The sequence below is a fragment of the Struthio camelus genome, chromosome 1 (assembly GCF_040807025.1).
Source record: "Struthio camelus isolate bStrCam1 chromosome 1, bStrCam1.hap1, whole genome shotgun sequence".
NCBI classification, from domain to species: Eukaryota; Metazoa; Chordata; class Aves; order Struthioniformes; family Struthionidae; genus Struthio; species Struthio camelus.
In genome coordinates, this window is record NC_090942.1 from 201393804 (window position 1) to 201410254 (window position 16451).

General features: G+C 41.8%; 1 protein-coding gene across 5 annotated transcripts; it reads left to right on the forward strand.

Annotated features, from left to right (window-relative positions):
- The first annotated feature begins 535 nt into the window (after positions 1-535).
- RNF6 (ring finger protein 6) lies at positions 536-9354 on the forward strand. Of its 5 annotated transcripts, none has more exons than XM_068930201.1 (5): positions 562-651; positions 1418-2924; positions 4289-4501; positions 5127-5234; positions 6494-9354. In XM_068930201.1, the coding sequence occupies exons 2-5, from the start codon at positions 2888-2890 to the stop codon at positions 8224-8226; spliced, it is 2091 nt and encodes a 696-aa protein (XP_068786302.1). In that variant the 5' UTR covers positions 562-651; positions 1418-2887; the 3' UTR covers positions 8227-9354. The 5 variants fall into 5 exon arrangements, with proteins under 5 accessions (XP_068786306.1, XP_068786302.1, XP_068786304.1 ...); XM_068930203.1 differs by having other exon boundaries at positions 607-651; positions 1570-1651; XM_068930202.1 differs by having other exon boundaries at positions 626-871; positions 1418-1651.
- Positions 9355-16451: the final 7097 nt, after the last annotated feature.

Here is a 16451-nt window from a genome sequence, read left to right on the forward strand (position 1 = left end):
AAACGGTGTGCTGATGAAATGCCAGCACCCGAAACGACTTCTTTTACTTGTTTAAATGGGGAAAAGATGTGGAGAATAGCAAGTCAGCCACAACAGAAGGCCAAGGCGTAAGTGAGAACATGCAAAACGGGAGCCTGTGAAGCACCGAGCAGGGGTTTCCTGCGCTGCCCGGGGTAGCAGCGGGAGCAGCCGAGGGCTGCCGGCTGCCTGCGGCCTCAGGAGCCGCTGGACGAGGGCGCGGGCCGGGCAGGCGCCGAGGCGGCCGCGCTTTACGTTTTTCCAAAGTCTTTGCCCTGGTTATTCCACAGTCGTTTCAGAGACCTTGCCCAGGACCTGTAGCTCTGACCGACAGGGCAGTTAATAAATACGGCTTGCTCGGGCGGCCAGTGGGAGGGAGGCGGACGCTCGGCAGCCCCCTCAGCGAGCAGGGCCAGGGCGGCGCTTCGGGGCGGCGCGCGCCGCGGCCGTTGCCCCGCAGAAGCGCGCGCAGCCCAACGGCCGCCCGCTGGCGCCATGCACCTCTGCGCCTGCGCGGCAGGGGCGGCGCTTGCCCGGGGGCCGCGCTCACGTGCTCGGAACCCTCTGTTCGCAGCTCCCTGCAGCCACCCGGACAGGAATCGGCGCTGGAGCGCGCCGCTCGGAGACCGAGGGGTCCGTTTCTTTCCGGCGTTGGCGGCGGCCGCTCCTGCCGCTGGGAGGGAAGCGGAGCGCGGAGTAGGGCTAGGCCGGGTCGCCCTGGTCTGCGTCCCGGCCTGCGCCCCGGAGAGGAGGCGGGGACGGGCTCTCGGGTCCCTCCGGTGCCGCTGCTCTCTCGGCGAGACTCCCCCAGGGCACGCGGCGGCATGGACGCCCCCCCGGTTTGGCGCAGCGGGTGATGCCGTTCCCCGCAGGGCAGGGGAGACGGGGCGGGTGGGGGAGCGGGCAGCGCTGGAGGGAGCAGATCCGGCCGGTGGCGGTTAGTGGCGGGGCCCAGCCGCGCAGACGGGGGAGGAGAGAAGCGGGCGGACAGGGAGTCTGCCCTGCCCCGTCGTGATTGGCCGGCGGCCGTGCCTCGCCCCGGTGATTGGGCGGGGGAGGTGTCAATCACGTCACCTCGCCCTCCCCTCCCCCAAGCCTCTGGCAACAGGCGGCGGCGGCGGCCGGGCCCGGGGCTGCCTGCTCCCTGCTCCCCGCCTGCGCACCGGGCCTGCGGCCTCGGCCCGGCCAGGGGCCCGGGGCCCGGCGCCGGGCTCGGAGACCACCAGCCCCGCACGGGGCGGCTGGGACCGGCGGGCCTTATTGCCGGCCGGGGGCGTGGGGGGGAGGGAGGCGGGTAGCCCCAGGCCTTAGGGTTGGCTCGCTTTGGGTTTCCTTCCGCCTGTTTTTAATTGCCTTGTGGTTCTTTTTTTGTCTCTCTTTCCTCCCCCTCCTCCCCCAGGCTCTGCTTTTTGTCTCCCCCCACCCCACCCCCCTTCAAATTGGGTGAGATCATCTCGCCTGGGGGCTGGAGTGTGACAGAAATGCTAAGTAGTCCTTTCGGTCGGGGAGGTTTCCTCATCTAAACTCAGTTGTCGTCTTGCTTGCAATCAGGTGGTAGTCTTTCAGAAAATGAATGCTTAATTGAATTGTGGATAGGAATTCATGGAGAGAGGCCAGAACCTAAAAGCATAAGGTATATATTGTTTTGATAAAAAATGAATGTAGATCTTTGAGAGTGGGCTGGAGGAACTGTAAAATAAGAGCTGAAGGAATTAGCCTTAGACTGAAAATTCTAGAAAATGTAGATAAACCCTTGGTATGTGGCACCTGTTTCTTTACAATGGAAGAATAACTCTGAGTCATAACTGGATTTCGATTTCATTTATCTTGCATCTTAGTAGTTAATACCCTTCAACTTTCAATACTCAGAAGTATTTCAAGTGCCACAGCACTTGATTTTGATGGTGTTTGATAACAATAAAATGGGTAGTAGTTATGTTAAACAGATGGGATAACTGAACACTTCACACTTCTTGATATTTCTAAGTGAGTCATTTAAAGAGTGTGATTAATCATCCTACCATAACGGTAATTTTTTTTTCTACCACCTACACAACCTGAAGTAGAGAAGAGATCTTTCAGGCTCTATGTGGATGAAAAGTAGAAAACCTTTATTTAGATGAAGGGAGACTACATGTGATGAACTTTTCATCTTAAGAATTTGTATCTGAACTGTTCTGTGCAGCAATATGATGTATCCAGAAAGTCAGTTAACTAATCGTGGTTATTACATAGCAATTAGCAAAAAGTTAGTCGTTTTCAGGCTTTTATGTAAATAGCAATCTGATGTGAAACTAGCTTATTTTACCTGACCTTTTTCCCCTCTCTGTGGTACTTGTCTCAAGTTCTAAGACATTTGGGGCAGAGGCACTTTCTTTAATACTCAGTGCTGTGTGGATTTGGCATTTTCGTAACAACAGTCAAGTGCTAATGTCATCAGAACAAACTTAGTGTTACCTAAGTGTTGAGTGAAGTGGGGGGTGCAGTTGCAAAGACCTGGATGAGAATTTTGTGTTTAGAAATGCAATACAAGAAGTGACCCAATTTGAACATAGGCACTGTGGGAAATGGAAGTCAGCAATTACCTACGCCTTGTGAGGCTGAGCAACAAGAGCAATAGTACTTGGAGGCGAGGGGGGCACCCAGCTATTATAGGCAGTATAAAATGTTTTAAAGGGGAGATATTCAGTTTTGATGTCTTTTAAGTTAGTTAAAGAACTAGGAGGGAAGTGTCAGATGCATTGAGATACCGTATTGGATACAGGAGACTGATTAGGAAAGTGATTCTTTGGGAAGGGGTGTTGAGAAATATGGTTGCCTAAGGGGAAGAAAAAAGTAGCATGTGGGGAGGAAAAGGAGGAGACCAAGGATGCATCCGAATGGATCCCACAAAGAACATGAGAAAGGTATATTAAATGTATGCCTGCTTCTGCTATTGGCAATTCAATTTTCTAATTTGTCGTATCGCATATTGGCAGCATTGATGAGATTCACTCTTTCTCTTTAGTGAATGCATGTCTAATAGTTAGTTGGTTTGGTCTGTTTGTTGGCTCATCAGCTTTTCTGTGAAGACTAATTACTGACTGGAAGTGTACTGAGAATGTTGTTCTGTTGTGTCCCCCCATAACAGTAGTAGAAGTGACTTTGATATGTTGGCAGGATGACCAAAACAGGGAAATAGGTTTACCTCATAACTTTCTCTCCGCGTTTTAGCAGAATGGTGTATATGGTGGTTCTCTTGCCCTGGTGATCTCTTTAGATAAGTGATCTGTTCTTTTAGCTGTCTACCTCAGCAGGTAGACAGATAGGCTTATTAAAAAATATTACAGATGGCTTGTTAAAAGTGAAGCCCCATTAAAAGAATGACACTTGACTTTATTTCTTCTTTCAATGGGAACATTGAAAAACAGGTGTTCTTTAGGAAACAGAAAAGTTGGAGACTGGTCTGAGAGCTGGTTGGCTGGTAATGGCACAGAAATCAATAGAGATGATACCTCTTTCTACCACTGGAGGGTTATTCATGCCTTTTAATAGTGTGGTCATGCTGGTAAAATATTTAGAAAGTGAAGAAGTGTGGCCCTTCCTCTTTTAGGCCAGTTTACTGGAGATGGGTACCCATTTGATAGCTAGTACTTGGATCAGAGATTGCAAGGAAAATATACAAGAAAAGTCATAGTAGAGCCAGTACCACAAAAAATGGATCTGGAGGGTTTGTGCTGCATGAGTGATGGAAGGGACATCTTTCAAATGTGGAGTAGTACTATAGTCTTACCTGATAATCAGTAAACGTTTCAAGTGGAAGTTTTCTCTAAAGTAGTAATTTTGGTTGTCAAAAGTGCGCACTGGGTAATTACAGTCCTGTAACTACAGAACAATGTTTTCCGTGACATTTTAGCTTCTAAAATACCGTACCGTTCTGTTGCATTTCACTGAGGAGAGGGGAAATAGGTTTCACCTTATTCCTTTAATTTTCTGAGATGTTCTTATTTGGCTAAGAAAAAAATAAGTCATTGCTGAGTGTTTTTTTTGAAGTTGGTGTACCAACTGGTAAGCCCTTGCAATGAGAGAAAGGGAGTTCTGCCTGTTTTTGAACAGGCTAGAAGCAAAATATTTGCATAATAAACTACACTGGTGAGCTGACTTGGCAAATAACACAGTTTGGTTCATCCTAATCATCTTCTGCTATTTATTAATATACTAAGTTAATTGAAAATGCTGAAAACTTATTTCTTACTGTAATTAGTGTGCGCTCTAACCTGGTTGTGTTCAGGACGGCTTGGCATTATCGCTATGGATCGCTCTCGACACCATGCAGGAAATGGCAGTGATCAGCCGTCTTCACGAGAGCACAGCTATGGTGAAGATGAGAGACAACGACAGCTAGAGCGCCTCAGTAGAGAGGAGGCATATTACCAGTTCATTAACGAACTCAATGAGGAAGACTACAGGTTAATGAGAGACCGCAACCTGCTTGGCACTCCTGGTAAGATGCTTTCACTCCTGTGGATACTTTCAGCAGAAAAGACAGTATGCTGAAAACCGCAGAAAAGATCAATTCACAATTGCAAATGTGAATTAATGCAACTGCTGTTGGGTACCACATGTGGTGGGGTGACTCAAGAAGCCTGGATTCTGTGGTTTTGTAGAAAGGAGGGGAAAAAAATAAAAGACTTGCTTTCCCAGCAAAGTTGATGCTACCTGATAAAATTTGTCAACTTAAAAGAGATACTAAAGCTGTGAGTAAAAATATAACTCCTTTGACCGCAACCCCTCAGCATATAGATAACATCCCAATCCAAGTAATTAATATCTGTAATATTAAAGTGCTGCTTCTGACATGTGGCAGTTTTTTAGGCTTCTGAGTTGTTGTTGGAAGTTGTCGTGCTCTTGACGTGCATGTTAGCATCCTTTTTCTCCCCAGTATCTACCTTCTATGTTAGCTGGGAGCCTATGTTAGTCTCACACTATTTCTGTTTTCTTTCAGATTTCATTAATTTTACTTTATTTCTGAACGTTTTCCTTTCAAGATAGAAAATACTTTCATTTCTGCATGGCTTTGAGCCAATAAAATGTATTGTCTGACAACATCAAAACGTAAATTATTTCAGGGGAAATAACAGCAGAAGAGTTGCAGCAACGTTTGGAGGGGGCTAAGGAGCATCTTGCATCAGAAACTGATCCCGAAAACAGAGACAGTGAAGGCAGAACTGCTGGAGGTAAATGTTCTTCCTTCATATTTATACATAGCATGCGATAGGTAAATATTGTTGTTCTGTACAGGCATTTAAGGGAACTGCTCAACAACTTAAGTACCGTCCTTTTCAAGTCTTTTTTACTTCCTGTCTCTGTGGAACATTTTCGTGTTTTGAGACATTCCCTAATGAGACACAAACACCTTGAAATACTTCACAAGAACTGATTTACATCGGCCACAAATTATCTTCTCTTCCTTTCCTGATTCCTCTTTGCTAGTAAATCTAATTGCACAAGGATAATTTTATTTTTTCTTTTTTAGAGGGCTTTGGTGAGTACTAAAGAAGTTAGAAAGGAAAAAAGGCTAAATGGAAAACAGCAAACCCTTTCTTTAGCTGTTCTGTTGTTCTTGTTTTGTTTCAGTTTGTTTTAGTGGAGTGAGGTTTTGTGTATCTGTGCTGTCTATCTTTTCTTCCCCAGCAATATTTTTTGATCATTTGGCAAGTTCCAGTCAGATTCAGTAGAGAAATAGATGTCTCGGAAATCAAGATATCAAAATTCTTACAGGTTTTGTGAAAGCTGGTACAGTGTAGAGACCTTAAGTAACGCTCCCTTCAAGGGAGAGCCTTTGCTGTGATCTTGACCATGTTCTCTTCTGTTTGGTTTTCCTCATATATATAGTTCAGAACTAACCACAGTAATGGTCCCTATTATTGAGCTGGTAGCTGAGGGAGCAGTTGGAGGAGAGTTGGGAATAGAGCTGAGGGTATTGCAATAGAGAATGAGTACAATAGCACATAGAGAACAAATCTGCAGAGAGAAAACCATGCATCACTTACTCCCCTGCCTGTAGGAAAAATTTTTGAAAATTCTCTCTAAAACAAGATAAAATATATCATAATCTTCCTTGCTTTAACATAATTGGATTACTAGGATACTCTCAAATCAATAACTCAAGGCACAGGCACTGGACAAATGCAACCAACTGATTTTGAATGCGCCACCTACTTCTGAACACTTTCTCAGAAGAGGCTGAGCGGACATAGTCTCTTCTCTGTGTGTCTGCTGGCGAGACTAAAATTCTGGGCTCAGCTGATCATTTTGCTGACACTTATGTACAGCATTTTTTCAGCAAATTGTGTTAGCATAGCTATGTATCTGCCCTGTTGCTGTAAAACTTCTGAAGTCAAGGCTCAGCATGGAGGATTTGGAATTCATCATAGTATGGTAAGTGTGCTTTTGTATGAACATTAGAAAACAATTCTTCGTTTATTTCTTTTAGATTCTGATGTTCTTGGAGAAAACTCAAATGGTGACTCTTTGCTTGAATGGCTGAACACATTTCGTCGCACGGGGAACGCCACTCGCAGTGGACAGAGTGGGAACCAAACCTGGAGAGCTGTGAGTCGAACAAATCCGAACAGTGGGGAATTCCGATTTAGTCTTGAAATCAACATAAATCATGAACATAACAGTTTTGAAACCGCAGGTGAAGAGTATGCGGGTACAGATAGTAGCAGAACGTATTTAGAAAGAAGACATCAAAGAGCTGCCAGTCCAGTAACCACACGAACAAGGAGCAGGGCCTCAAGAGAGGCAAACAGTGATGCTTCAAGCACTGCGAGGACCAGGTCTGTAAGAAGCTCAGTGACACAAAGCTCTGGAGCAGCCTCTCACCCAGTTTCAGGGAGGCTCAGAAGTAGAACTAGGGAGTCGTCGGGCCTTCCTAGAACAACTACTGTACGTAGTAGTTCTACAACTACTGGTGGACAAAGAGAAATGCCAGAAAGAGGTACTTCTACAGGACTTCCAAGAGGTAGAGCTAGAGCTAATGTTCGGATGAGTACAAACCAAAGACTAGAAATTCTACGGTTGAGGTCTACTTTGAGCAGCCGAAGCCGCTCTCCGCTGCAAAGACAAGATGACGTTCGTTCTGAGGAGCACGGGCAGCGGCAAGACAGAAGTGCACAGCAAATCAATAGAAGTAGAAGACAAACACTGCAGCTTTCTCCACAGCCTGCTGAAGAGCAAGCAAGAGGTAACGCTCAGACTCCTCAGCTTTCCGGTGCAGCATCATCCTTGGGAATAACTTTGGAAGAGGAGGAATCTAGTAGGCCAATAGCTGCTGTTAGAAGGCATCCCACAATTACATTAGATCTTCAGGTGAGAAGAATTCGCCCTGGAGAAAACAGAGATCGGGACAGTATCGCTAGTAGAACTCGTTCTAGAGTAGGAATGGCAGAAAACACTGTCACTTTTGAAAGTGACAGTGGGGGATTTCGACGTACGATATCACGATCAGAACGTGCAGGTATTCGGACCTACGTTAGCACTATACGGATACCTCTTCGGCGGATTTCAGAAACTGGACTTGGTGAACCTTCATCAGTGGCTCTTCGATCAATTCTTCGACAAATTATGACAGGCTTTGGAGAACTGAGTTCTTTAATGGAGACAGAATCCAGCTCAGAATTGCAAAGAGGTGGTCATCACTTGTCAGATGTGCAGGCAGAGCAGAACAACTCAAATTCAGCGAGCAATAGCAGTGATCCAAGAGAGATTTCTTCTAGAAATGGGCGTGCTGTAGAAGGCAGTAGTGAAGCAAATGGACAGAGTGATGACACTCAACGTTATGGTCGCAATAATGAAAGTCAAGATAACAGACAGTCTCAAGATGCTAACAACCTAGTGGAAAATGGAACGCTGCCTATTCTTCGACTAGCTCACTTCTTCTTGCTGAATGAAGATGATGATGATGAGCGTTTAAGAGGTCTAACCAAAGAACAGATTGACAATCTTTCAACCCGGAACTATGGGGATATTAACACCGAGAATGAAATAAGTAAAACATGTAGTGTTTGCATTAATGAATATGTAACAGGAAATAAGCTAAGGCAGTTACCTTGCATGCATGAGTTTCATATTCATTGTATTGATCGCTGGCTTTCAGAAAATTCCACTTGCCCAATTTGCCGGCAGCCTGTGTTAGGGTCTAATGCCACAGACAATGGCTAAAGTTATTTGTATTGCTCAGTATTTCAGGATTTACATCTGCTCTATTTTTGGTGAGCCAGGTGGAATGAGTTGACTAGCATAGGGGTTCATTCGTGTGGGGATTTTTGTTAATTTCTTTAAAAATAATAGGAAACTTGTCTAAATCTAGCAATGTAAATACTATTTTTCTCCAAGTGCAGATCTAGGAGTACATGTAGAACCAAATGATATCAGTAAAGTTTATATTTTTTTAGGTAATTTTGTTATGCTAAGCACTTTTGTAAATACAGAAATGCAGTAGTTAATCAGTCCTGCTTAATGTATGTTTTTTTTTAACAGTGTGATGGACTCTATTTAGATTACAAATTGTTTCACACAGACTCACCACTGTGTTGAGAAATTAGTATCTAAATAGCCATTCATTAGCTTTTTGTTCTAAGAACAATTTCTTTTACAGAGTCTCTTGCTGGACATGTTTGCTAAAGATATTTAAGTTACTTGAAGTGCTCATTTTAATATACAGTATATTTTTTTTTAACATTGAAAATATCCTTTCCAGAAACTTGCCAATTTGGTTCTATTTAAAATTTTTATGGCAGTTTTTGCATGTGGTTTTACACAATGCTTAGTGCTGACAAGTTCATATTCAAAAGTGGATGGGTTAGTAACACTATAAAATGTACATAATTTAATACTGTCTCTGACAATTGCTGTCTTTTCAATACAGACAGCAGTCAAATCAATGATAATTCCAAGAAAGTGTGTCTTACTGAGCGTAGGTATTTGTTCAAAGAATAAATAAGCATTGAGGAAGCCTTTTTACTCTTTCAAACTACTCGATTGATATTCATAGGTTTTTTTTAATTGCCTTAGTTTAAAGAGGGAAATAATTCCTTGACCGTTATATTGTGTGCATGATTTGTACATCCTACTCAGAAAAGCAAAACAAAAGCTTAAAATGTTTTTGTACAGAAATCTGACAGGTACATATATAATGTTAAGTCCTCTTAAAACATGTTTGAGGACCAAATGGCAAAAGACACTAAAAAGGACAAAATAAGCTTCCTTTAAAGTCCCCAGATTCCTGTATAATTAGATATTAAACTTTATACCAATAACTTATAAAGAAATAAAGTTGCAAAGTAAATACCTGAGGCTTTGTGTGAATTGCTGTTGAGCCATATTCTTTAGATTGGTAAGATGATGTCATTCCTAATGATTTTTTTCACTTTAATCCTTTCCCACATTTTCCCCAGCTGTGTACTTGCATTTCCACAGGGGGTGGGTGGGTGTGCGCGCGCGCACGCGCACTACCTGTTATGGTAGATACAAATGCAATACAAAGCATATGAGGGATACCAGAAGTAAGCTGACTGCTAGAAAGCTCGTCTTTTTGAGTAACATGCATCTCTTGTGTTTCCTAGGGGAAGAGGGTATAATGCAACACGTTTACAGTGTGTATTTTGAACAGTAGAAAGAATATTTCAGGTGAAGAGTTTGCACTGACTTCCTCTGTCTCCAGGTTAACTTCATAAGACGTGCACTTCTGTGCTATGTGCTTCAGTTGACACATCTGTTAGCTTCCCTTCAAAGAAGCTGTTATAAAACCCTATGTTAAGCTATTATGTAGGTAGTCAAGTTTTGCCCGAGAGTTGTTTGTGTCAAAAGTTCCACAAACTCGAAATGCTTCTTTTTATTCCTAAAAGTAGTTCTAAGAAATTATCTTATGAGATTTAGATGAGTTTAAGGAGATGATTAAAGTATCTTGTGATCTGATTTTGACTGCTGATTATTGCAAGGATTGTTGACAGCTTTAAGTGCCCCCTTAGCTATATTAAAAAGCAGGGAGATTTAAATATGACTATCAGAACTAGCTTACGTTTCATGTTTTCTTTCTGTTATTTCTGTTAGCTCCTGATGTTGATAATATATAAATATGTGGGTGCCTTCTGCTGCCTCCCTGTCTCCTGGATTTCCTTTATATGCAGCTTTGAAAGCTGCCTCACTCAAGTGAAACATCTGTAGAAACCTGCCTTTGGGTCACCGTTGCTTTGCTGGCAATCGGGGTTCTTTCAAGGTCGGTTTTCATTTAGATCCTTGCTGCAGGGGATATATTACAGAGTAGAGCAGAGAATGGAAGGGGGAGGGTGGCCCAGGGACTGTGCGGCTGACAGAACAAACAAGTATACCGGACTGTCATGTACACAGTCCTGTTCCAAGAGGGGGAAAGAAGCAGTGACCTTACTTGACCTAGGGTGATGGTGGTAATTGTGGTTGAGTGCCTCCTCCCACACTTTTTTTTTTTTTTTTGGTAAGCAGCTAGTTGGAATCCTGCTCAACTCTCTTACATTCTTGCCCTAGAAGTCAAGGGAGATTCTTTGTGCCTTCTTCCATTAAGATGGGATTTTGCTTTGTAACCGTAAGAGGAAAATTTCACACACAGTTCAAGACAGGATCCTGTGTAGCAGGATACTTCTAACTGAGCTGCTGTTGTGGAATATGACAAAGTGCACTTCGCTTTCCATTGAAATTGCAGGCTATCAGATGTGTATGTGTTAGTGGTAACTTATAAGTAATGGTAAAAATAGGTTGATATGAGGTAGCTTACTGCAGTTCTAGCAGATACGCAGGATAGCTTGCTACTTTGAGTGAATCTTGAAAAATCAGTCGCATAAGAATTTCCATAGGTGTAGCTGATGGTATTATTTGGACCTAATTAACCCTTTATTCGCGGTGATAACCGGGCAAAGAAAGCAACTGATGACTCTCTAGATTATCATAGCTTCTTCTATTAATTTGATTCAATATTCTTTTATAGATTATATTCTCTATGACAGAATCTATAGTTACAGATTAGATTTTATATAGGCACGTGGGATCAAAAAATGCCTGAGCCATGGGCTAGATTATGTTGTTGTTACTCTTTTGAAATGTGAAGACTGATACTCAGTGCAGGATTCAGGATGTGGATGCACTCTGCATTATATGGTGATATAATCACTTTTTTTCCCCTCCTTTCCATGATCTGAATAATTCCTGTATTTCTATTTTTGCTTTTAATTGCTTCTCAACACTGAGCTATGTCTTGTCAAGTTACCAGAGTGATTTCACTTTTGTGAATGTTAATTGCTAATGTAGAACTGAATATTATGCACTTTTTTGTGTACTATTGCGTACTAGCTTTTATTCTTCATGTAGATTTTTTTTTGTTGTTGTTTTTGTGCAAGCTGAATTTTCTCTGCCTTCATCCTGGGTACCCTGCCTCTTGTGATTTGTCTTTCTTGTTAATACCTCAGTAATTCTGTACCATTTTTTTCAGATTTTATCACTTGTAATTTACTACTTTTTCTGATCGCTTAAAAGTATATCAAATAGCACAGGTACTTCATTAGCAATGCCTTCTATTTTAAAGATTACCTATGTATAATTTTTTTTTTTTTAATGAAAGGGGAATAGAGAGAAATATTTGAAGAACTTAAGGACAATCACCATATGTGTTTTCTGATGCTGATTCCTGTTGAGGAGAACTTGAAATCTAAGTAAAGCACTGATGGAACAAAGCTTGTAGGTTAATTAACTCCTGTTAATTATCCCCAAATTCTGTCTGATCAGGTGATCTAATGATGTGTTTTGGCCTTCCTTTGCCTTTAAAAAGGCTGAAGGGAGGAGTAATGTTTACTTTTTCTTTATATAGTTTGTATAAAGATGCAATAGCCTTTGCCTGTATCCTCCTTCATAAGACAGTATTTTAATACAGCTGTATTAGTACAGTGTAAAGTACAGCTTAATAATATTACTACTTGTCACTAAAAAAAAAGAAAACTGCTGATATGTAAATTAGCACAATGACGAGACACTTATCTACTTAAGTTTATATATAAAAATAAAAAGGTGTCGGAAACATATTTGTGCATTGCATTTATAATCAAGAGCAAAATCCATTTTGTATTGCAGTCTGCCACCACTTGAATCACCTAAAGTTAGACGCCAAAGCAAGTGAATATAAATAACACTGAGCTCACTCACTTAGCAGTATAGGAGTTTTACAATGTTTACAATATCAGTCAATTTTTGAGTACCATTGCTCATTTAACATTTCAAAGTGGCCCATGATAGGGAGAGGTTTGTTTTTTTCAAAGACCTTTTGTTAACAAAGGTATTAAAGGTTGTAAATGTGTGTGGAAAATGGACTTAATACTAAAGGGTTTGAAATCCAGTTTCTGTTACTCAAAATGAAGAAAATCAATGTTTCCTGTGATATCCTAAATGTATTTTCTAAAATTTGAGTTCTTACATGCTATTGGAGTGTGCGGGTTTCAATATTTGTAGCTGAAATTTATTTAATCTTTCTCCATAAAAAGATAAATCAAAGCCAAATTTCAAATTCTGGAATTCCATGAGTTTCTTTTCCCCTCTTTTCACCTCTTGTAAACTGCCACAGTCCTCTATCCTATGAAGGTAAATGATCCAATATGAATGGAGGTAAGGCATCCAATAATCCACTTTATTCCTGCCTTCTCCTGAAAATTCAGCCTATTCTACATCTTCCACGTGGACATTTTCATTTTATTTAGCTGATTTTCGGTTCCCAGTTAAATTTCCCACTAGTGAAATTCTCAGTTTTGCGAACTAGCTTATTCTAACACCATTCATTAAGCACTTTTTTGTTTCACTTTTTCCAAGTGACACTTTTAACTGATGCAGACCTACATTCATCACTCTTGCTGAGCTCTGCTTTAGGAATGCTCTTTGCACTTTCTGAGCATAACCTGGCACAGTATCGTATTTACTCCTAGCTAATTATGACTCTTTCAGCAGCTGATGGCTGCTGGAGCTAGGTACTTCCAAGCAATATTTGTGTCACAGGAACACTTAAGTTGGTGCGCAATCCTAGCACTATACTCTGTGCAAGAAACCTCAAAAATGAGTCAGGCTCTCCTGTGTTTATTATCTTGATATGCTTAATATGGAAGATTTACTTACTGTTATTAGCTCTACACGCTCACTTTTCATGCAACATATCCAGCTTCAGCTGTTGCATGAGAGACCTACCTGTCTTGGACTGATTCTGCACACTCAGGCTTGTGCTTGAAAGTACTTGATAAAAGTGTGTGTCCTTATTTGGTAATCTGTCCAATTTCTGCATGTCAGTTAATGTGAAGTTAGCTTTTATTGCTATAAAAATGCTATTAGTGGGTTTACCTGGGCAGCATTAGAAAGGTACCCACCTAGAGAGAGCGCTACATGGTACTAGTTCTGACTTTTCTGTCTGTGCTAAGGAGCTGGCCTAGCGTGGATCAGACACTCCTCCCCCTTCATGTGACAGGGAGGCAAAAACATAATGAGAAGCTATGAGCAATAAGAAACAGAGGTGACATGGTAGAGCTTGGCCTCCCTAAGGCAGATGGGAGCAACATGTGGGAAGTATTGGGCAGGAGATGAAAGAGAGAGAACATACTCCATCAGTTTTGGAGCCCTACTTTATGTGCAAAATCAATCAAAGTGCTAGGCTCGGGGCAGACTGAAGCCTACAGAATTACAGATACATGGGTTGCTGTCAGGAGAATCTGGAATCTTTTGTGCTTCTGTTGAAATAAATAGCAACAGGGTTTTCAGAGGCTGTGAAACCTGTGCCAGTCTGCTCATATATTACATGCTTCCAAAGAGTTAAAGCAGAAACTGTTGTTTAATCTGTGAGGTGAATGAGGCAGCAGAAGAACCTGGCACCAGGCACGGGACCTGGTTGGCTGGGCAGTAGAACCAGGTCTTGGGCTCTACTTTCTACTCCCTCACACAGAGACCCAGCACAGTGTTGGTGCCTGGTTTCAGTTCAGACTCTAGAGGTTTTAAAAACCTGAGAATTGGGTTGTGTTCTCTCTTGATTGCTGCCTTTTGAATGGCCAAATGGGAAAACCTGTCAGTTTTATTTTTCATAGTGCCCTTTGATCTGGAAGAGCTAGATCTTGCCTTTGCTGCAAGAAAGGTTGAAGATTCATAGTTCATTCAGCTTGCACCTCTACTACAGATTTTGCTTGTGCAGCAGAAGGCATAAACATATATCCCTGTGCTGGCTTTCCTCCAGCAAATGCAGGTTACAGGAGCAGTGAGATCATGGCAGCAGCAGGGTTGTGTAGCCAGGCACCTGCAGGTTCTTACTACTCCCACTGGTGAATAGCTGATGTCTGTGCCACTCACCTGTGATGCCACATCTTCACTGTAATCAGCATCAGCACGATTAGAGTAGGGGGAAGGCAGGTGCGTCTACATGTTGTTGTCATTATTCAATTTGCCAAGCTAGTCTGAGTGCTACCAGTTGTTAGAAATGCAGATGTGCTTCTTAGCAGTCACAGTGGGACCTGTGGCAGTGTGGTGGTGCCAGCTCCTGCTGATTCATTTTACTGTGAAGGCTGAAACACAGAGAAGAACTTATGTAGGACTATAGAGAATAAGTAATGACTTTGGGCATTTACTGGATATAAAAGATTTGATGCTGTATAGTTAATGACAGTCAAGGGAATATGATGCTGTTAGTTTGGGGTAATGTATTTCTTTGGACAGAGAGCCAGAACACCACTCATGGCATCAGTGCATAGAGCAAGTGAAAAGAGAGCTGAACACTCACACATACATCTATGTGGGGGGGGGGGGGGGAGAATATTACTACGATTGTGAAGCTAAGTATGACAAAGCTGGGAAATGCTAGAGCAAAAGTTGCCTGTCCCACTTCAGTTCAACTTTCTGATGCCTCCACATGCTGATTCCAGCTTTCTGTGCAAACATGGACCCCTCTATCTGAGCACTGAGTGGGTTAGGTTCACCTACTGAGCTGCTACCAAGTCTTTGCTTGGTATATGGCTGTAGTTTTTTTTATTGCGTATTTTTAACTTACTATTGTTTATGAGACTTCTTCATGGATTATTTTATGGTGCTCATCATTCATGGGCATTTTCTCAAAGCCTTTGTGAGAGGAAGATCTGCTTTTTACTTAGATATTTTACTTCTCATCTAAGTTTTTTTTTTTTAAATTAGTGTCTGTCTCTCCATTTGACCATCTTCTATTCAGGCATTTAACAGGGTCTAGCATATATAAGCATATATGGCACAAAAATAAGCTAAAAATAAAGAAACGTTTAAGAAAAACAGCAATATATCCTCCAACTAGAGGAACTATCTTCTAAGACATCTTTGGTGAATCTCTAGTAGGCATCTTCTATTGGTCATCTGCTTGAGGATACCCAGTTGTTGGTACTGGGATCAGGCTAGTATTGTATCTGGAAGTAGTAAGTGGCACGTTAAATGATTGGTGATACTCAGAAGAATAACTTATTTTTAAAGGAAAAAATATGAAAGAAAAAGGTGGGCAGGAGATTTCAAAATAAAAATTGATTCCAATGAAAATATTAAATTTAGGTCAGCTGGGAGCACTAATCCAAAAGCTGTCCAGAAAGCCTGAAGGCTGTAAATGAACCAGAGAGCTGAATTGGACAGGACCCTTGGAAAGAGATAGAGAACTATCAAGTTGCGTTAATAGGTTTTTCCACTTCTTACATCTGTGATGCTGTCAGTGACTTTCTAGCTGATATTATGTCCCTGTATACCTCTCTAATGGTTTCACCTCTTTAATAATATATAACCTAGAAATGGATTATTGTGTTACAATATATAAGTGCAAACTGTGCAGTTTAAGCTTCTTCCTGTTCCTCAGACTCTTTCCATCTTCCTTTTCTTCCTCCTTACATATTCCTTAGGTCTTTTTGTACACCAGCCACCATTTGCAAGCTTTTTTCGCTCTTTCGTCCTAGGAACAGACTAATTCTGCAAAGTACTTTTCTCTGGCACTACTGAAAAGTTCATATGAAGCAGTTACATGCCCTGAAAAGGGGAGAGATTTGGGATAATAGGGCCATTAGTCCTGCTGGTTTTCATAGTCTTACTTTCAAGGTTTATCAAATATACAGACTGTCCCAGAATATCTCTGAAACTAATTCAAGGATATTGTGTTGTTTTTGTATTTCAATAGGTCTGTGACATATTTGCTCCACAACATCTGTATTTTTTTCTTAATGCTGCATCATAAAACAAAAGCAATTTTGAAAACTCTGAAGCAAGACGTACAACATATATTTCGCAGTGCTATGACCTATTGAGAGCGTTGTCAGATATTCTAGTCTGAATTTACCCAAAATAATGCAAGAAGTGTGATCCATGCAGCTGAATCACCGTGATAGGCACAAGCTCTCTTGGCA

Coding starts and splice junctions, on each gene's coding strand:
- RNF6 (XM_068930201.1), top strand. CDS start 2,888: ATGCATCCGAATGGATCCCACAAAGAACATGAGAAAG. Junction 4,502..5,126: donor CAACCTGCTTGGCACTCCTG/GTAAGATGCTTT, acceptor AAATTATTTCAG/GGGAAATAACAGCAGAAGAG. Junction 5,235..6,493: donor TGAAGGCAGAACTGCTGGAG/GTAAATGTTCTT, acceptor TATTTCTTTTAG/ATTCTGATGTTCTTGGAGAA.